General features: G+C 39.0%; 1 protein-coding gene across 1 annotated transcript in view; it reads right to left on the bottom strand.

Annotated features, from left to right (window-relative positions):
* LOC124125291 (deleted in malignant brain tumors 1 protein-like) overlaps positions 1–15,619 on the bottom strand; it is an 87,048-nt gene extending 71,429 nt beyond the window's left edge. The window contains exon 1 of the mRNA XM_048398135.1: positions 15,196–15,619. Within this exon, the coding sequence (XP_048254092.1) occupies positions 15,196–15,583 (388 nt within the window). The 5' untranslated portion in view covers positions 15,584–15,619. The remainder of the gene's footprint in view (positions 1–15,195) is intronic.
* Positions 15,620–23,287: the final 7,668 nt, after the last annotated feature.

Raw genomic sequence — 23,287 nt, 5'->3', positions numbered from 1 at the left:
ATACCAAAGGCAACCATATTCAAGTTAATCAGCAGAATGTCATCAAGGTGTCGTGCATGTATCACCCAACATGGTGGACACACTGGATATTGATCAACATGCCCGAAATCAATTTCACAGACCTTTATCTTCATTACACCTTCACTCTCATTTCATCAGGTCACTTTTTTAAAGGTAGTATATAGTTTCTCGATTTCCCCCTTTGTAGAACCAGATTTCATTATGTACAAGCTTTCCACCATTCTTAAAAACAGAGAATAAATAATATTTGCTTGTAGATAGGTCTTGATGGACTTACCCACCTAGTCTCCAAAACCACCCGCAAGACCCTCAAGAACCCCAGGCCCAAACCAGGTCCATTGCCCATCAGAATCACCATACCCTACCAAGGCCCTGTCACTCATCAGATTTCCCGCCTCATCAAGAACAAAGCCAACATAGATGTCACCTTCTCTAGCAGCAAGTCCATCAATACCCATCTACAAGCCAATGGCAGGGGCATAAGCAGCGCACGTCCCAACCCCCGAGGATGTATATACCAGACACCCTGCAACTGTGGCCACCATTACATTGGAGAAACCCTTAGACCCCTTAACACCAGACTCAAAGAACATCGAACGTCTGTTAACAAAACTCGACCTGAAATCCGCTATTTCTGAACACATCCTGAAGAACCAAAACCATAACATCATGTGGGAAGCCACAAATGTCCTGTGTTCCAACAACAACAACTTGCGACAAAGAAAACTACAAGAAGCAATTGACATCAGGAGACACCAGCCAGCCATGAACCGTGACCAGGGGATCTATCTGCCTGGTGCTTTGAACTTATTGCTTTGATCTTTGTCGGTGCTAATTACCCAGCTGGCTTCAATTTGCCCTTTGCTATGTCCATTCTTTCACCTATCAGTGCTAATTACCCCCGGATTCCCGTTTGCCCAGTGTCCATTACCCATTACTTATCTATGATAACTTAAGTACTGGTTTCCATACCTTAGGCACTAATGACTGTAAAGTGTTGGCTTCCATTGTCTATTGCTAATCACCTATCAGCGCCAATAATCTGTTGGCTTCCCTTGTTAGTTTCTACCCTTCGTATTTTCCACCTTTTGTTATCTTATTAACTGTGTTGTCCTTACATGTACATATATATGCTCTCTGCCTCATGGCATTCATTCGGAAAAAACTACAGGAATAGTACTTAAACACAAAAACATGAAACCCGCCTCCCCAAAACTCCAGCTAAACAACAAACCAATCCAATTCCTAAAACAAACCAAATTCTTAGGACTAATTTTCGATGAACATCTCTCCTGGGACGCGCACATAAATAATCTAATAACTAAATGTAGCAAAGATCTAAATACGCTAAGATGCCTCACTGGCTCAAACTGGGGGGCCTCCAAAGACACCCTCCTCTCACTCTATATATCACTAATTAGATCTAAAATAGACTACGGATGTGCCATATACGACACCCTAAACCAATCCCTAAGCAAAAAACTAGACTCAATCCAATATCAGGCTCTAAAACTAATAACACGCACTCAACATGGCACCTCCTACACTTCACTCCAGGCCTTAACAGGAGAAATGCCACTAAGTCTACGTAGGGAACAATTAACCCTAAATTTCTGGGCCGCGTCTCAATCCAACCCCCTAATTCAAAGCCTAATAAACAAAAATTTAAGCCCAAAAAACCAAGCCCTAGCGCGAAAACACCCTCTACTTACTCCAATATCCCAAAGAATAACCAATTACTTAAATGAACACCAAATAAACAATCTTAAACAAAACTGTAAAAAATCGAATATCTTCACCCCAAAACTTAAAACACCCAAAATAGACATAACACTAGCTAGCACAATAAATAAACAAACCGACCCAAACATAGCCAAAACCACCACACTAGCATACATACATGAAAATTGGCCAAATTGGTGTCACATTTACACAGACGGATCCTCAGATCCGATCTCCAAACACACAGGTTTCGGAGTCCACATCACACAACCAACTAAAGCCACACAATCCTACCGACTCCCAAACAATCAATCAATATTCACGGCAGAACTAATGGGCATGGCCTCAGCCTTTCATAATCAACAATCTAAAAAACAACAAAAAATCCTAATACTTACCGACTCGCTCAGTGGACTACAAGCCCTCCAAAATAAAAACACCAAAAACCACCCTGAACTAATAAATCAGATACTAAAAAGCTCAAACGATTTAACTAAGGCAGGCAAACAAATAGTATTCATTTGGATCCCCGCCCTCGTAGGAATATACGGCAATGAAAACGCCGATAAAGCCCTTAAAATCCCAGAAATAAGCTTAAAACTGCCCATCTCGAGCTCCAAATCAGAAATTAAAAGTGTTAACAAACAAAAAATCACCAAAAAATGGCATAACCTATATCAAAACTCAAATAGCCAAATCAAAAAGGTTCTAAAAAAAACCCTAACCAAACCAAAAATTCTACATCCGTCCAAAAAAATCGACAGAGTAATTACTAAACTCCAAACAGGACATACCAACCTAAATAACCACCTCAAAATAATAAGAAAACACGCAACAGGAACCTGCCCACATTGCAAACAACAAGAAACCCCAGAACACGCACTCATACACTGCACCCACTACCTAACACACCGAACTACACTACAAACCACCCTAAATCTAAATAAGGCTCTTACTCTAGAAGCAATCCTAAACCCACAAAATAAAATAGATAAATACAAAGCCTTAGGCGTATACTTAATCAAAACAGGACTAATAAATCGCATTTAAAACCCCAATAAACTACCAAAACCAGACAACATAATCAAACTAACAAACTTCCATACTCAGGTCCCTTAGTTCGTCCCCCAAACCCTCTTGGCATTTTTTCAAAATTTCAAAATTTCCAAAATTCTATATGAGCAACCACTAAAACACTCCTACTGGATTGCCAAACAACTTGTTTCCCTTTTCGGAAACACATTAAATGGCTTGGCCGGGCCCGGGTGTGCGAAATACGCTGCAGTCGGAAAGCGCACGTAAAATCTCCAATATAAGTACGTAAGGCATTCATTCACCTGATGAAGGAGTAAGCATATACTCCGAAACGTTCTGTTCCTCATAATAAAGAAGTTGACATCCATATATTCTCTTCCTTATGTGTTTCACTTCTCAATGCCTTTCAAAGACCTAATTATTTTTATAGCTACTCAGGTTACTGTAAAGTAAAGGGTTAGCAGTTATACACTATGGTGAGGGTTAACTTTAAACCATCAACCATCATGTCTAAAATAACACAATTACCATTATCGTTGACATAAGTCTTGTTTGTTTTATATTCTTCATTTACAACACTATCAAGGACCTTTTCGTTTTATATAACATCTGCGTTATCTTTGGAAATATGGACATCCTGCAAACAAATAATAGAGAATTTCTTTTTTCTATATAAATTCATGACTTCATTTCGTTTCGTCTTTTCAGCTATTTCTCTACATTTGGCTGACACTATATGTATTTTATCAGTTATCAATGTTATCAACATCATGGTATTATTTATACCATGTTTATCTTGAAATAACGAAGTGTAATGTACACACTGGAATGATTTTTAGTTTTGTATGATAGAAGAGGATAAAAAGAATAAACACAAAAAAACATCTCTTGTTGCCAAAAGCTCTGGCTTTTGGGGTTGAACGCAACGAGCTTCACGTGGATAAGCAGTATAGTCACAATTAACACATTTACCCATATACACCCCTACATATACCTACATGCACATACACACCTATACATATATCCATACGTGTACACATCAATACATACGTGCACAAGGATGCCAGAACATATTCACATGTGAATGGACATATATCAGTACTCAATATGTATTCCAAATTAAACCAAACAAGGTGAAAATCAATCAGTCTACAGATAAATTGTTTCACAATTTAACTTACATATTGTGCCAGTGAATAAGCAGTCCATAATATAATCACTAATATACACTGATAAATACCAGTGCTACAAACATATGTCTTGTCTGTGTCACGGTACTGTGTTAGTCCCTCAAGGCAACAAGTGTTTATCATCCATGCAAGAGAGACATATCTGGAGAAATTCACTGAAAGCAGGCAGCAAATCCTTAAATATTTGTACACAATTAGATTGGCCACCAGCAGGGTTCAGGTTGTATATGGGTACATCAACAGACAAGGCATGGGACACAATCAACGCGGAATTGTGGATGCTATACATGAATCTCAATCCTCGACCCATAAAATACAGTTTCAAAACTTTAAAGCAGCCTTCAAAATCTCTAACAGCAATCACACCAAACGTTGGTTTTTGTTTGGATTAGAAGAGTTTGAACTTAACACTAGCCCACTAGTACAAGGCTAGTACAAATCCCTGTGGGCTGGTACATATTTCCAGATTTCCCCTTTGTTTTAACATTAAAAAGGCACTTTATCTTTACTCAGTCTTGTAAAGCTTTTGAGTTTACTCCTAACCCTTCCCTGGACAATTTTGTCACAGGCAGTATAACCACTTTCCTCATGTTTGTTATCAGTGTATTTGGAGCCACCGATTCCCAAAGTGTTGATTGAACAAATCAGCTGGAGGAAATCAACTTGCCCCAGACGTTAATATTTTTCAGTTTTGAAATAGAATCTTCCCCAAACCTGAAATCATTGTGCCACACAATTTTCAAAGAAGATACGCTGTGAGGATACCCGGATTCCTATCTATTGTTAACTAAAGCGGAAGGATTCACTTACATAAGACGGGTCCCAGAGAGGCCAGTTTAGTTTGTTTGCTAGAATCAGCGCAATATGGAACAAACTGTACTTGAGAAAATGTCAATGAAGTAAAGTTTAGGCAGAATGGCCAGTCCATATCATAACAAACTCTTTGACGCTTTCCGGTTATGCATGGTAAATCCTTATGATATTCACTTGCCTGGAATCAAGTTCTTGCACACATATTTTATCAGCAAAGCATTACAATTTGCATGTGGTAGCTCAATATTTGGAAAACAAAATCCACCTTCATCAAGTTGATAGTGTGCAAAGAAAGGTACATTCCCAAGGGGAGTTAATGCATTACTCGGACGACTTTCTATGCTGAGGATCTGGAATGGATAATTCTGAATGTCAATAAGTCCTGTCTATATTATTAGCAGCTTGCGATGAATAACGAATCCCAATAGCCAGCCACAAAATAGTAACACCAACCCCATTTATGAATTCCCTTGGAATTCAGCTCGACAGTCAGAATAGAGTGAACCATAGCAGAAGTCGAAAGTCTTCTTGGTTCTCTATATTACATAGGTAAGGCTATTCCCATAGGCAGGGCCTTCCTTCGGAGATCCACAAAATCGATTTTGTGATATTAAGAAGCCTCATCATATCATCATAAGGTTTTGGTTACAAGAAATATGAAGGATGACTTTCTGATTTGGCTTCCATTCCTAGACAATCTCAGTGGAATGTCATTATTCCTGGATCAATGCTGTATTACAAACGAAGCAATACAGCTCTAAACAGACAGACATCAGAAGACATGACGTGGGTTCGGAGCATACTTTCCAGGACGCTGAACTGACGGTTCATAGGCGGAGCATTGGAAGAATATAGGACTAACCTGGTACCATCCCACTTCAGTCTAAGTTGCGCACAACATTTGGGCTGATGAGCTCAGGAGCCAAAAAATAATAATATACAGTGATAACCAGGCAGCTTTTTCCATACTGAACAAGCAGTGAACTGCATGTGAGAAGACTATGCAGTTTGTTGGGCAGTCTGTCCTTCATTGTCTCAACATTAATTTAATTTAATCTCAACATACCTACGCAGCTGCCTTAAGGTTATTTGACAAAGTTTGTCACCAACATAAAATATTTCATAGCTAGTATGTCAAGGACGGTTATCTCCAGCTTTGCACCGCTCAGCTCTTGCCAGACATCACAAAATTAATACTGTCCTTCAGACAACTTTTTAGTTTGCAAATGCATGCGGGGATACAGAAATACAGCAGCTTTGATGACGACGCCCAACGCTAGACACCCAATCATAACTGACATGTTAAAGAGACTACCTGCTGCCCTCAAGTTTGTGTGTACATCAGGTTATCAATCTTCTTTACTGCCAATTTGCCAAGTCACGTCACTAACCACACATCTGTCTTTAGGCTCAGCCCAACCAGGCCAGTTCTTCATCCGTATGAATGGTAAACCTGTCATAAGATATCAGTACCTACAACACACACTAATTTAGGATTGGAGCCGCTACATATGCGGTAACACAGGGAATACCACATAACATACTTTGCACATGGGGTAGCTGGAAATATCTGTATATGGTAAGTACATTCGCAGAAATATGTTCTAACAGCTCATTTCTGACAGAACTATGGTTAGTCAGCTCCAGTCTGATCTACGGGGCTCACCGGAGAACCGTTTTGAGGCCAGAGGGATTGGACCTGAATCTTCAGAAGTATTGACTCAGCTTAAAATAGTACGAAATGAGACAATAGAAGTTGAGCTCATTGCTGCCATCCCTACACCAAAAGTGAAGACGCAGTCATCTACCAGCTTGGTCCCTCCTTCATTTGAGAGGTAATGCCCTCTTGGATGTGCTACAAATGGTGAGTTGGGATCTTACTAAACTTCACATGATGCCCACATGCACATCATATGGTTAGATGTTCTGCATAGACTCACATGATGGGGTATACCAGACGGCAGAGTGATAGAGTGCAAAGGAAGAGATTTAACCAATTCGGAAGAAAGGTGTCCTAGACCTTGGAGGGCGTGTTCACGGGCACAATATAATTAACACAGCCGACAATTTTTTTCAGTTTGGCACCCACATGTCAGACATTGGCAATGACATTTTTGTTTACCCATTTGAGGAGGGTCATTAGGTATTTGCTGGTTTGTCCGCGTTTGGACGCAGCGTCGATCATTTCCAATCTTGTGTCATTTTGCATTTCTGATCTAATCCTTAATCCACAGGGGAAAGAGCTTACCATAAAGCAAGATCAGTGGCGGAGGTCTTGGTAGGTTTCTCATAAACTGGGAGTGGTTGGTCCTCAACGTACATACTGCAAATAAAGTGTACCAAAACCACAGAGGATGGCAGTGTGTGTAATTACACAGGATGGACTGGAGCTCACGCCTCATGTTAAAGCGTTCGCTCGTCACGCCGAAGACCCGGGTTCAATTCCCGACATTGGTACAATGTGTGAAGCCCATTTCTGGTGTCCCCCGCCGTGATATTGCTGGGATATTGCTGGAATATTGCTAAAAGCGGCGTAAAATCATACTCACACACTCACTCACGCCTCATGTTGTGTTAAGCCACAGACGAACTGTACCGTGTATGTTCCATGGTCATGACGTGTATATTGCAGGCCATTTGGTAACAATGTGTATTGTCCCAGCCCATTTGGTCATGATGTGTATTTTTCCGACCGATCTGGTAATGATTTTGTAGTTTCTCCAATGCGTATTTTGTGTACTGTGTAATACTGCTTGTCACGACCTCCGCCTGTATTGTTATGTAATAAAGCTGCGCCTGTATTTTGCCACTTAGTGTGCCTCATGTTATCTTTTGAATTAATTAATTCACAATTAAACTAAACATGTAAAGAATAATTTAGTCCATATATAGTACACATTGTACAGTTTATATATGCCATGAAAATAATAACCTGAGGTTTTAGTTTATTTACAGTCTGCGTAATAACATTATCAGTAGTGATTACATGTAAACAGAGAGTCATCCTGTGTTCACGTCCTATTAATGTAGCAGTCTTCTGGTCACCCTTGCACCATGAGGATCCTGGTTCCTTGGTGTCTTTGGTGTCCAGGATTCTTTCGGCTGAAACTCACTTTCATCCTTGTCCAGATCTTGTTCATCTTCCCGCGGCAAGAGAGTTAACTTACTATAAAAGTCCAGTTTCCACCCTTGCTGGTCTAGGCTGGTATTATGGAGTTACATTTTGGCTCAGCTTACGAGTCTATGCATAGTCCAATCAAAATCGCGCAAGGAATTCGAAATCCGGTTCGTAAACTGTTGTGCAGATTTCGATCGATTACAGGATTTGCAAAGCATGTGCACCGTCAACTCGTTGTCAACAGATATTTTCCAAATCTTTTCATGTTTTTAATCAAGGTGCTCACGTGACTTTATTTCGCGCTGTAATACTGGTTGTATGACAATATAGACCTTGATTATCTATCAGATCATCTTGGCTGGGCGCCACTGTTTTGTTTGAAGAAAATGCAAGTGATGCGAGAGGTGGAATCTGACTGGTCTAAAGGAGAGGCTTAGAAGGGACATAACTCGTAATAGCCACTGGTGGCGCTACGATAGAGCACAGGAATTACAGTCAAGGGTGGAAACTGGACTTATAAAGTCAGTTTACTCTCTTGCCTCGGGAAGATGGATCTTGTTATCAGCGTCACGAATTGATGCAGCCTCCCTACTCAGAATTGTATGTCTCTTCTTTAGCATGACTGGCAGATCAGTTTGAATCCTGATCCCGGTTTCTCTGCTAGTGTCCTGGCTCAAAAGACACATTCCCAATCTCTGCATAATTGTATGGGATGATATAGGGTGGTGGTTTTTTTCTGATAATCCGATGCGGGGAGACGATGTATCACCTGAAAGTATATTTTATTTTATTGACGAGGAGAGCCCGAACCACCCGTTTTGTACTTTTCTGCTCAGCATATTAGAATACCATAGATGAGCAAGTTTGGCTTCTTGTTATGGATTTCCTTGAGGGTAACTTGTTTGTCTAGCTGAATATGATGGCTTCTTTCGGCTGATAGCTTTTCACATTGTTCCTTGATTACGCTATCGTGATTTGCAAGGTGATGTTCAATTCCCCTCACATTTTCTTTCATGTCAAAAACTTCCCATTTTAAAGAGTTATTGGAATCGTCAAGTTCTTTTGTACTTCTTATTAGCCCAGCAAGTCTCTTTTCAGAAGCATGAACATTCTTTTCATGCTAGCCACATTACTGTAAGGCGCTGTGTAACCGACATGTATTTTGTTTTACAGAAATATCAAAAGTCATAAGATTTAGCAAAATCACAGAAATAGATACCAAAGTAAATTGTTGACCCCACTTCCTGTGTATTCTGATGTTTGTAGGTAGTATTTAGTTTGTTCGGATTTATCCATGTGTCCTCTGTGAGACAGCGAAAAACAAGTTAGCAGCCAATCATGTGCAACCGGAAGTCACCCACTAAACATTTGGTTTGTTGTGCCATCAAGGACACCAGAGACCTGATTTCGTATTGATTGTGTGCATGAGGCAGATCTAAACCTGCATGTTGATACACCTGCAGAATTGTCGCCCTAAACCAAAACGCAATCGCATTCTTTGTGACCTCAGCTATATACAACCTCTTGCTCTGTCTCCAGGAAGTTCTTGTCACTTTCAAGTCTTAGAGCACGCAATGGAGTCAAAAACTCAAGATATCATGAACATCCAATCTTCTCAATGTTGTTGATTTTTGTCCACAGAATCCCAAATGAGACCCATGTGAAATTCGGCATCTGGTCCTCTATCACATTTTATCTGGGTTACTGTCTAAAGTAAGTATTTCGCCAATACCAGCTGCAGTAGCCAATCCTATAGTCAGTGGCAAGCTGACAACAAACTTGAAGAACTGAAAACTTCTGTCCAACGGACAACTGGAGTGTGTTGATCTCACCTTGTTTATGTAATCAACCACTGAAATTGGCTGTGGGGATCAGGAGTCTGGCGTCCTTATGGCTTTGTGTTCAGTGATTTCTAGCAATATCCCAACCAAGGACTCGTGGCTGCTTATGTGCAAAAGTCTTGCCTTAGAGTCTGTGAGAAATGGCTGGTTTTCACAATAAATAGGGAGGTGCCGGTATGCTTCCTGTGCTTCAATGATGCCATGAAATCCACCAGATGTATGGTTAGCGAGAGATAACATCCTGAAGTATGGAAGAACAGCTGGCTGAAAAATCTATAACTTGTAATCCATTCACATCCTGTTGAAATTCTTGGAAACAAGCAATACCCTAGAGAAATAGCCTGGCGTAAGCTGGCCCAGAGCATTTTCTCATGCCACTTACTTTCCGAGAAGAATGGCGATGTAGGTGGCCAACAGGATGGCATGATCCTTGAAGTAGTGGCAGACATGGACATGGCCATGGTCAAAGGTCATGTTCAAAATATTAGACATGTTCACAATATATGCAGCTACCTGAAAGGATGCTGATAACAAGTCCTAAGCGATGGCCATAAGTGCCTTGTCATTCACAATCTCCAAAACAGACCTTGCAGGAGAACTGAGGTTCACATCAGCTTCTGGGAAAGAAGGTGCGGCCGGTGTAGATGATGTCATTGGCATAGAAGTCTCAGACTGTAAAACTGTAAAACTGTAAAACCAATGGTAGCACTGATCCTGGAAAAAGGTGGCTGATTATGCTGCAACCCATAAGCCATAGAAAATAGCAAGTAACATCCAAGCGTGTAGTTGATTTTGATTAACAATGCCAGCGGTATGACAGGGTTAAGATTGATCCCATGTTTCATATTTCAATGGTCATGTAATATAACTGCATGATGTTGCCAACATTGGCTTGATAGTGCAACAACCACGTCAGTTAATATGAGTTAATATGGGAGGAGATCCACTTTACTACAGACCTTTTTACATAATCTAATAACTATTTAGTTGTGTTATGAACTTGTATGTTTATGTTTTAAGGAAATGGTTCATATTAGTGTGTTTCCATAAACATACAAATAAATCCTAGCCCCAACATCTGCCACCCCCATATATTTTTACATAGAATGCAATACAAGAGAGTATTGATACAGGCATATTGTACCTTTCCCTCATATTATCAACTAAATATACATACACTTGGAAAGTTGATATATATTATCTAATCATTTCCATTTTGAACGAGGAAAACAATAATTAAATCTATGACTATTATCAAAATAATAATTTATTACATCAGACCTGATTTTTGGTGTAAAAAACTTTTGGCAATTCGAAATCTGCTCTTAAAAGGTCGTACAATGATGGACCGGACTGGCACCGTGGTGTAGTGGAAAGAGTGTCTGCCTGGATACCCGTACTTGTGAATGTCTTCCATATTAGACAACAGCTGTTATACTGTCTAAAATACTGTTTGTCCCAGTTTCCAATTTTGTATTCGGTATAACCAAACACATTGTTTGGTATTTGTATGTGAGTGTGCAATTCCCTTTTTGACTTGCACCATATGTTCCCGTGTTTTTCAGGTGAACAATTGACCTTCCTTTTCATGTGTTTGTGATGGGTGCCACATGTTTATGATATGATTGGCATCCTACAGTGGGCAGTGTTATTAGCTGATATTACTTATGACCATGAACATGATTTGATCCCTTTTATCAACACACACCGATGTGTAACTCACATGCTGTACCACAGAAAAAAATAATTATCCTGATAAATTCAAGATATTGCACATTACCTTGTAACCTATTATCTGGTACATCAAATATAACATAAATACTGGCATAGATCATGCTTCATAAATCAAACACACCTTTCAAATCGTTATAACCATACAATCTATACACGTAATGCTCTCTCTATGACATCCTTAGTTTTTCTCACTTATTTCATTTTGAATTTAAAACAGTTGACAACTTCAGATTAGGTTATGGAACATAATAAAACAAATTTATTATGCTGATGGCTGAGTTCACAACAAGCACCAAATACATCATACCATATTAAATGTCTTTTATTCCTTTGTGTATAGTATGTTAGATAAACTGTAAAAAGCGCTGTCACTTCAGTTACCACACCATGTGAAAATACAGTGTCTGCATACCCAGAAAAGTACCTCTCTTTGTAAGGAATCGTTATGATGGCCACGCATATTTCTCCATTGGATTCCACTTTTTACTTTCATGAAAATAAGGATTGTCACTTTGGTTTTTTTCCTTTTGAGACTTTAACGCATGAGTGACCAACAGTAACAACTCGTCTGAACCGGGTCAACTGGAGGACAGAAGAATAAATTCTCAATGTTCTTGTCGGTGCAAGTGCAAAAACTGTTAACAATTAACCTGTTTCTAAATGAGATAATTTGTCCCTCATTACACTTGTATAATCCCTGAAGAAAGTTTATTTGTTTCGTTATGGTGTCCAAAAGAAAGTAATACAAAGTTTCCTTACGTTTGAAATACCCATGATATGACCGACATTCAATTCCGGTTAATGTCAAAGTGAATTAAATAGATCGGTGTAGTTGTGAAGTCACATGACCTAAATATAGCCTCAGTCCCACATTTGCTATAGATGCCTTTTAATGCTATTTTGGAATATTTCAACAATATAACAATAAATTAATCAAAATTGAGATAATCACCTAAACGTGACTTCTAAAAACATTTTCTGGCACACGTCATGAATTTATGTGATAGAGACTAATACTCATGGAATAATAATATTCCACAACAAACAGCTGATACTGTTGCGTGTCTATAAGTTCAGGATATAATGTTTATTTAGACAATGATTACACGACTGTTTTATTTATCTCTTTGAGAAGCATTCTAGCAAATGGAAAACAAATGTCACAAAATGAACATATTTTCTTGTCAACATTTTTTAAGAGCTAAGAGAGATTGCATTTCACAGGTATCCTAGTTATTGGACACATGCAGTGTGTACTGGCAATGGTAATACCATCAATAACATGACAGTCTAGTGTTAGCAATATTTTGGTGAAGAATGCAATGTATTAAGATCACACTGACATGCACTGGCCACATTCACATATGAAACACCTTTCCCAGTAGACACTTGTAATTATGACAATACACTTTTACATCTATAACTGAAACAATAGACTTGTGCTTCTGAGTAATATGTGATAGTGAATTCCACATTTTACGTCACTGCCTTTTCATGTATTTTATAGAAATACTTTCTGATCGTTATTTTATGTTTTTCTTTATAAGAAAAAGAGGTCAGATGTTCAAAACTTAAAATTAGTAAATCAGTTACAAAAAACAGGTGATCCTTCCCATCCCGAAGACTAGTCTGTTTTGTGCACAGATGAAGCCAGGTATTTATACTAAGAACTAACAATGGCGTTTGTGGTAAAGCATAAAACGTCAACGCCAGAGAATAACAAGTCTCGATTATCCACCGAAACACATTTCATTGTGTGTGAAATGCAACACAGGGGTGAAAATAATATGAGTGGATCACGGAAACTGTTCACAAAAAAGGTAAGCATATCCTACCCTACCGGTAGCATGGGCCACTCACATGATTTGCATAAAAACGTTTGTGTGTGTTGCACAGTAAAGTTTGTTTTTTTGGTTTCATTAATTCTGATAATGCGTCTTTTCAGTGAAATATACTCAACAACAAAAGTTCCTGTGACACCAATATTTTAGTGTATTTTTCAAACAAGCAAGTTTGGTTTTCAATATTGTAGTACATGTATGGAATCAAGTCACAAAAACGCAACTGCAACAGAAAAGCATGTATTCCATGCAAAAGTTCGACTTTTATGCAAGCCCCATGCATTTCACTACCCAAGAATGGGTATAAAACATGTGCATTAACGGGATTCCATATGCATTGTTTAGCATTGTGCTGACAACAACCAGTCAGAAAAACAACAAAATTACGCAATTATTCAACATTACGAAATGCCACGCCTGTCCGAAAATGAGCGTCTGCGAGCCATTGGTATGCTTGAAGCAGGATCGAGTCAACGTGATGTTGCAAGACAATTTAACATCCACAAAAACACCATTTGGTGTTTGTGGCAACGTTGGCAATAGACGAATGCGGTCAGAGACCATCCTCGAAGTGGCAGGCCACACGTAACCAATAATCGACAAGACAACTGGATTCGAACAACACACCCAAGAAATTGATTCCAGCCAGCAACAGTGACTGCAAGAAGCATCCCTGTCCTTCGACATAAATCTTCACAAACCGTACGTCGCTGCATGATATGTGCAGGAATTGTCGCCAGAAAACCCGCCAGACGTCCCATTTTGACAGGACACCACCGTCTAGCACGTCTACAGTGGTGCAGACAGGATCTTCGCTGGACGGCCATGCAGTGGGGACAAGCTCTATTCACTGACGAATCTCGTTTTCACCTCAGCCACAGCGATGGACGGATTCGAGTGTACCGACGTCGAGGTGAACGTTAAGTCAATCATTGGGTCATGGAAGATCGGATCTGGGGCGGCAGCGTTATTGTATGGGATGGGATTACAGCAAGACAGAGGACCTGTTTGATAGTGGTAGAGGGAAATCTCAATGGACAGCGCTACCGCGACGAGATCATCGGCCCTGTTGTTATACCGTTTTTGCGTCGTCATGGCCCAGACATTACCTTTCAACATGACAACGCCCAGCCTCATATTGCTCGACTTGTTCAGGATTCTCTTCAACAAAATAACATGAATGTCATCCCCTGGCCGGCTTGTTCCCCTGATCTCTCACCAATCGAGCACATGTGGGATGAGATGGATCGGAGCCTTTGACGTGTTCCACAGACACTCCAGGAACTTCGAAACATGCTCCAGTAGATATGGACAGATATCCCACAGGACTTTGTGCAATGCCTGGTCCATTCCATGAGACGAAGATGTGTTGCTTGCATCGCAACCAGATATGGACACACACGCTATTGATTTGTAAATTGACATTTTGGCATGTTCATGTTTTTTAATGTAATCACGCATTTTCTGAAGTTAGTATGGCAAATTAAACCATTTGAACACTTACAGGAGCCTTTTATCTGTAGCAAACCGAAATTGTTTCAGATTTGGTAAACAACATAACTTTGCATTAAATCTTTTTCAATGTCACAGGAACTTTTGTTGTTCAGTATATATATATATATATATATATTGATATTCAGATTCACTTAACTGTCACCACTGTACCTGATTTAACTGTTCGTTTTTCAAAACTTGCGCTTATCAATATTTCCAAATTCTGTTAGACAATTATAAGCACAGAGTTAATCCTGTTTTGTTTGTGAAATGAAAACTGTTTGAGGAAATGTGATTGAAAGAACGTATCAGTTTATGGATTCCAAATACATTATAATGACATTTTTACAAATAGTATTGTACAATCAGTGGGGCCATATACTCACGTATGACATCAAGCACCTGTCCACAGTCAGACATCTGATCCCCTCTAGAGCCTGGTGAACCCCTGTAACAACTGTAGACACCATGGTCAGAATTCCACACAACATCATACAGCAGGAAACTGAACACACCAGATCCTGACGAGTCAATGTTCCCAGTAAACTCTGCTCTTGTCCTGTACGTGCTAGTGATGTCCACCTTGTTGTAGTTTGTCACATGGATCACAATATCTGATGAATAACGTCTCACTGTAAACTCCCTGACAGCAGGCTGGGGTAGTCTCCAGGACAAGGTTGCATTACTTCCTTGGCGAGCATATACCACTGCAGCAGCTGAAACACAACACAGCGTCTGTACTTTTGGGAACTGGTTAATCAACCAACTGACCATCAAAATTAATCGGTTTGTCTCATTTTGCTGTTTTTCAATGTAACTTTTAGTGACACCAGATTATAAATATACAAACAACAAACACAAATACATACTTCAGTACTTTATTTTTCAACATAGACACTTTCTCACAATTTCCGTCAAGTTGTTCAGAAAGATTCGAAATTGTTATATTTGATGACTGCAAATTGCTTTCAGTTTCTTGGTGGCTTTGGACCTTCTATCAATCTTCGTATATTTCATCTAATCAGATCACCCTCGTCATCTGGGTTTACACAGTATAAACAACATGTTAACACCAAATATTCTCAAATAGTTAAACTAGTATTTATTTTACTATGTTACAACTGGAGATAGAATATGTTCATGCTTATTTGTATATATTCACGTTATATTCTAAACACATCATATCCTGTTCAGTTTCTTGTTTCTTTCTGTGACCATATCTATCCTACCCTGAATGTTTAGAATTGCACACAACTCTTAACTCCTCTCTTTTCTTAGACATCCCAAAGGGTACTGGTGTTAAATTAGGCAGATTTTGGGGTCATTGAAAATTTATTGATTTTCATTCCCCATTAGAGATGAACAGCTGGACAGGCAATATCTATTGATATTTTATTTGATATAACTAGGATCTTATTTCGTATGATCATATGAAAGTGGATTTCTTATGATCATATGAAAGTGGAGAGTGATAAATGTGCAAAATGTGCTCACTACTGACAGAACACAATGGCATAGAAGAAAGATAATGGTATAATATTGGTTGATTAAATACACTAGGTTTTTTTCATTGAGATTAGAATTGATTTTTTCACAAGAGACATCTATCATACTATCAAGGTGTTTTAGTCTTATTTACTTCTCATACCAAGGACTCCAATATTGGCCCGTTCGGGATCAAACCACTTTCAACAGGATTCACATATGAGATTTTAGGGACTCAGAAAACAAATGAAAACACAAAGCTAGAAACTAGACTAAAAACGGACTGACGTAGGACACCAAAGGATATACAAAGCCTCCAATATATGCAGTTTTATTAAATACTCGACTGTCTGGTTGGTTGGAGAGCAATACTATGTAAGCTGATGAACAAAATGGTTTCCGAAAGAGAGATAAAATCTATAGGTTTTATCTACTTTAATTCAAAATAGAAAAACCTGAAAACAATCAACTTTTGCTAGTTTTAATGATTGAAAAAAGGCATTTGATACTGTTAAAAGAGATAATATGCAGTTCAATCTGCGGGTGTAAAAGTTAAAATACTAGACGCCATACAATCTCTATATCGTGATGTAAATTGTTTTGTCAAATTGAATGGATATTTCACTGAACGTTTCCCTGCTTATCAAGGAATAAAACACGGCTGTAAATTCTCCCCTACTTTATCTTCTGTGTACATTCACGATTTGGTTGAATGTATTAATAATCTCAATTGTGAGGTTCAAATAGACGATGTAATATTATCATTGTTGTTGCATGCTGCTGATGTCGCGCTCATTGCTCCAGATGAAGCGTCTCTACAATCTATGCTTAATGTCTTAAATGATTGGTGCAAACGTTGGCAATTAACTATAGATGGTAGCAAGATAAATATTGTGCACTTTAGATGTCCTTCTGTAACACGACCAGAATTCAATTGAATTGTGATGATGTCACATTACAGAATGTTGAATGTTAAAGACATCTTGGCTTATGGTTCAATTACTTCTAAGATGTAGGCAAGACTGTTAGGAAACACTATAAGTCTCTGGTTGAACCAGTCGTGTGTTATGGATCAGAAATATGGGGTATAAACAAATGTTTGCAAGTTAATATCACAGAAAATATCTAAGTGTACATAACACCACCTCCAATCTTTATGTTAATGGTGCATTGGGCTTGCCTTACTTATTCATATAGATCATACTAATGTTTTAAGAGAAGATTCATGAGGCAGAATTTGCTCTATGGTTTTTAATTGGTCTAAAATGACTGTAATTATTCAGCCAGGAGAGTAGACAAAAAGCAAACAGCTGCAATTCAAAAATATTTTATATTTCAAAATTTGCAAAAAAATATTTTGGTTAAACAACGCTTTTACGACGTTAATAACTGGATAAATGATTAATGGGATTATCGCAGGTCAGTAATTGGCAACAAACTAAGAACATAAAGACAGTTTAAATCTTTTAATACCATTGAACCTAATGTATTGCATATATATTTTAGAGACCAGCCCCGAGTTTTAGCAATGTTTAGATGTGATTTCCTGCCTCTTGCCTTTCAGCAGATATGATTTGTACACATTGTTTTAACTCTTTTAACATTCACTCTGTTGAAGATGAGAGGCTCTTTTTAATTGGTTGTCTTTTGTATTTTGATTTGAAAGAAGAATTAATTTTGGAAGCAAGTAATAGTATTCCACATTGTAGAAATCTTAACGAAAAGGATCAGTTAATTAATGCAATGAGAAATATTATATTCAACTAATCGTATCAAGAACACTTCTCAATATATATAAACGAAATCTTTCGTTCATGTAAACATTTCTTTTTTTATCGTTATTCTTATTTAGAATTTTTTTTATTACATTTTATTTATTTTGAACATGAATTGTGATTAAAATGTACATACTTAAATCATATAGTCTTGTAAAATTAAATACAATGCTGTCAGCGTATCTCAAAGTTGAGCATTACTTAAAATTCACTTGGCCCGTGAAGATTCGGGGTGGAATAGGTATTCAGCAACCCATGCTTGTCGTTAAAGGCTACCGACTGTGCTTGTCGTAAGAGGCACTCAGCAATATTCCAGCTATATGACGGCGGTCTGTAAATAATCGAGTCTGGACCAGACAATCAATTGTTTGACATCATGAGCATCGATCCACGCAATTTGGATAGATGACATGCATCAACCACGTCAGCGAGCCTGACCACCCGATGCCGTTAGTCGCCTTTTATGATAAGCATAGTCGCCTTTTACGGCAAGAAGTGACATGTCAAAAACTCTGTGAATCCGTGTCACTTGCTAACGTGTAACATTACTCAACACACATGGCTGAGTGATTAATGATACATGGACTGCTGGAATACATTATGCAACAATCTACTGCAGGTACATGCAGTTGTAGTGAGATGAGTGACTGCAGGTGAGAAAATGGACAATTTCTTTGGTTAATTAGCACGAATTGTCTCTGAAGATCATTCGCTGTTTATCTTTGAAAGAGCAAGGTTTGAGAAGGGACCCACGCCCCTAAAATTGAAAAACAAACCTTACAATGTTCAAATTTTATAACTGACGTTAAATCAAGGTAACTTGTCACGCCCCCAATAGCCATACTCTTGACCCATAATTAATCCATACCGGTACTATATATACAACACAGGTGTCCGAACAACAAATGAAACGATCCAGATATATTCTGTACCAATGTCCAATGCCAAATCAGCTTACAGGCTAATTAAGCCACGCCACCTCGTTAGCGCTTTTTAGATTCATTTTGGTTGTTACAAATACACACATCAGAATACGTCCTTTAAACTAAGCGCAACCGTGCTAAGTCTGTGACAATTTTTCAAGATACTGTTAATAGATGTGACCAGTTACACCTTTCTAAACATGAGAAACACACATACAATGTAAAATGATTTTCAACATGCTTAATATATCTCCATGTTGAACTGCATATATATCTGCATCTTCGCATCCGACATGGGTGGAAGCAATACACGATATTATATCTAAAGTTTTGTATTACAATATGTCGCCACTGTCGCTCTACTTCTGGGCCACTAACGCGATACTTCGCGCCATTTATGCGCCACTTTCGCAGCATTTTCTAGAAACTTTCGCGGTATTATCGCGGCACTTTCTAGCCATTTTCGAGATACATTCACGGCACTTTTGCGAACGTATCGCAAAACTATTTTCACGATACAGGGTAAGGAACTTTGGAAATGTAGTTTATATGTCCCTGTGGCATGCAGGGGGTTAAGCATGATTCTATTTGTCAACTGCTGATCTTCCCTACTTTAGGAAGACAATAACGATCTAATCCTTCCAAAGCTGAAGCTGCTGGAGAAAAGCAGCCATCGTCTTTTTTCCAGCAAGGTGTGAGAAAACATGAACACGGAGACAACAACCTGTGCTTCATTCAATAAATGCCTCAAGAATAAATTACATGTTTTCAATGTTTTATACGGGGATGCTATGTTATTCATGGAAAGATGGGTTGGCCTACAACTTGTCTTTGCGACGAAATAACCAATCTCGGGATTACATTACCGGATGTCCTGACAAACGTTTCACGCCTCTGGTCCTATAAGCATTTAAGAAGAAGACCTTTTAATCTTACAAGTTTTTACTCAAAGATGGCTACATAGTGAAATTTCAATTTCTGATGCCTTGAACAAACTTTAAGCCTCTTATATCAACAAACATAGACACAATTTCAGCTAAATCTATCAATCTATTTCAAATAGCTGAGAAACAAACAAACAAAAACAATCTCCGACATTCATACAGTTTGGTAACTCAAACACTACTCAAAGTTTGCTAAGGATCACCACTTGAAAAGGTAGTAAGTATACTTGTGTACATCTGTTGAAACAACCAAAGACAATATTGCGTGAAGACGTGTTTCATGAACAAAAGTCCGTTTTCACGCGCCAAACAATGCCAACAAACAACATGTGACAAATAATCAGTTAGATCACCTGTCAAAATAAGAGTATCTGACCAAAACTTAAAAGCGTATGTATGTGATCCATGTGATGCGATCAGAGCCTGGAACCATCGTCTCATGCTCCCAATAAGCGCCTGGGTTGATGCCAAGGGAATATGGTTCCACTTTCAAGTTAGATCATTGCCGGGTGTAGTTGCCAAAAGGACAAGTCGTTGTGAGAGCAGCTCGTTCAGTGCCGAAATATGGCATAAAAACCGACGTTTTCGTGTTTGCAGTGCCATGTGGAACGATCGATTCACGTTGCGATGGCCGAACGTTCGCTTACATTTTGACAGTACCTGGAAATCTGAATAAAGCGACAAAACCCATTCCATATCCAATAGAAATCTCTGCTTAATGCAGAGTCGATTGTACGATTCCGATTATATCATGAGCATGTCTTTATGACTCACTATCAAATAGTGATGACACCAGGTGTTCGCGAAAAGGTGAGCGTATCCTGCCCAAGTCAATTGTTCACCTGAAAAAACACGGGAACATATGGTACAAATCAAAACAGAGAAGTGCATCGAACATCAGTTTGTCACTGATGCATCATATTTGGAACTGTCCCCAACATGTCTACCATAAAACATTTTGAAAGCTTTATTGAGGCCTTGAATGTTGTAACCTTAATCAAACAACTTCTGAGCAACAGACGTATGACGCTTTTTGAGATCCTCGAATGTATCTCAAAAGGTGTGAAATGTAAACACCAAAGGATGGAGCTGCTGGAATATAACTCGACACGAAGGGAAAATTGACTAGTCATCCCTATTGTCAAAAAGGCTTGTGGATAGTGTTTTATTACTCTGAATCGTTATGCATATATCTTAATATGAAACTTCACAAAGCAACTGCTTTCATTTTTCACGAATTAACAATGTATATATATATATATATATATATATATATATATATATATATATATATACATTGTTAATTCGTGACAATATATATATACTCTTCCAAAAAAGAAACGCAATACGGATATCTTTGGCCATAAAAGCAAAATTAGTGGACCAAGAGGTGCAAAATGAAGAGGTTGAATGTGTAATAGTGTCAGTGACAAATTTCCCGGATCAAAATGATCACAACAAGGACATGCAAACCATTAGTCGGAAACACGTACGATTCGAAAAAATGCACCCAGTGCATTAACAAAAGGGCCATGGAGCTGCACCCACTGCACGTGCAGCAGCACTTTGAATGGTACTAAAGTGCAGGGTTTTTGATTGCCTTGTATCTGCGTCAATCGAACAGTGACATTTCAACAACATGTCAAGATTAACAGAAGCGCAAAGGAACAATGTCAAAGGCCACTTGCAGGCAGGGGAATCCCGATCAGCTGTAGCCAACGTTTTTCAATGTAGCGACCAGCACCATCACAAGTCTATGATCGGTTTCAACTGCACAGGTCAACAAGTGTTCGGCCAAGGTCGGGATGACCAAGAGTAACCACCCCCGCCTAAGATTGCTACATCCGACTGCGCCACCTACGTGAAAGGACGACACAGCCACCTCAACCGTATCCCAAATATCCGGACTGCGCAGAATCTCTGACCAGACCGTACGAAACCTTTTAAGAGCAGCAGGTCCACGAGCAAGACGTCCTGTTCGAAGCGTCATATTGAGTCGACAACATCGTCAACAACGACTGCATTGATGTCTGGTTCAGCTACGAATTAAGATTTCGGAAAGAACGTTACGCCGGAAACTGCGTACAGGAAGTTGACAGGTTTGGTGGGGTTAGCGTTATGATGTGGTCGGATATCACTCATCATGGCAGGACAGATTTGGTCCATATATGGAGCAATCTTACGGCTCAATGGTACATCAACGAAATTCTCCTACAGCACGTCCTCCCAATTGCAGCCAACGGCAACGGTGTATTCCAGCAGGACAACCCGCATACAGTTCTGATCACAAGAGCCTGTTTACACAACAACAACGTGGATGTTCTCCCCTTGCCCTCCAGATCCCCTGATTTGAACCCAATAGAGCACCTGTGGAATGAATTGGATAGACGACTACGCTGATGTCAACCACATCCCAGATGTTGCAGCAGTTGGCTTCCCAGGATGTGATTCGCATACTCGTCTCTTCCCTGGGCAGGAGATTTCAGGCCGTTATCGGGGGACATACGTGTTATTGATGGTAGCTGACCTTCACCTTCGACTTTTCCTATTTACCAATAACTGAGATGACTACGATCACCAAGTGTTCTCTCCACAACATTTTGGCTCAATACCTTGTACGGATCCTCCTATAAATGTATTTTTCTCCCTCACACAAATCTTTTTTTGAGCAGTGTATATGTAACTGTATGTGTGGTCACAACGGTTTGTAACAAAATCCCAATGGATCAAGGAATGAAGTTTTTCCTTAAGTTTGTCATGTGGGATAGTGGTGTACAAAGTTGAAAAATGTTTTGACAGAATTGAACTTTTTTTCTGAGATTGCAAAGGTCAAGCAAATCCTTTGAGTTTTTGAGAATCCAAATGGTATTAGTGAGTATGGTTTTACGTCGCTTTTAGCAATATTCTAGCAATATCACAGCAGGGGGAACCAGAAATGGGCTTTACGCATTGTACCAATGTCAGGATTTGAACCTGGGTCTTCGGCGTGCCGAGCGAACACGTCAAAAACTTTCTGTGAATATAAAGATAGTCCTTCCTTGATTGTATTAAGGATTATGGTTAATCTTTAAAACTGGGATTTTGTGGTACATTTGCTGGTCCTAGCAATATATCTCTCTTTGTACAGATTTTTATTGAGCTTTGGAATCAAGTACAAAAGAGGAATGGACAAGTCTTCCGATTTTAGAGTCAAGTCAAAAGTTGATAGAACTGATTTATGGTTATGGCAAATTTCCTCAGTTCACATACTGGCCTTATACGTGGTATTATTTGATATTTCATTTGTACCAAGTTCTTTGATCAAACAGAAAATGTAGGGATGCTCACATATAATGGTTATGTTATTTGAAG

Source organism: Haliotis rufescens, unplaced genomic scaffold (genome assembly GCF_023055435.1).
Source record: "Haliotis rufescens isolate VD_foot unplaced genomic scaffold, xgHalRufe1.0.p SCAF_18, whole genome shotgun sequence".
Lineage (NCBI taxonomy): Eukaryota > Metazoa > Mollusca > Gastropoda > Lepetellida > Haliotidae > Haliotis > Haliotis rufescens.
This window is presented reverse-complemented; position numbering and strand designations above follow the sequence as displayed.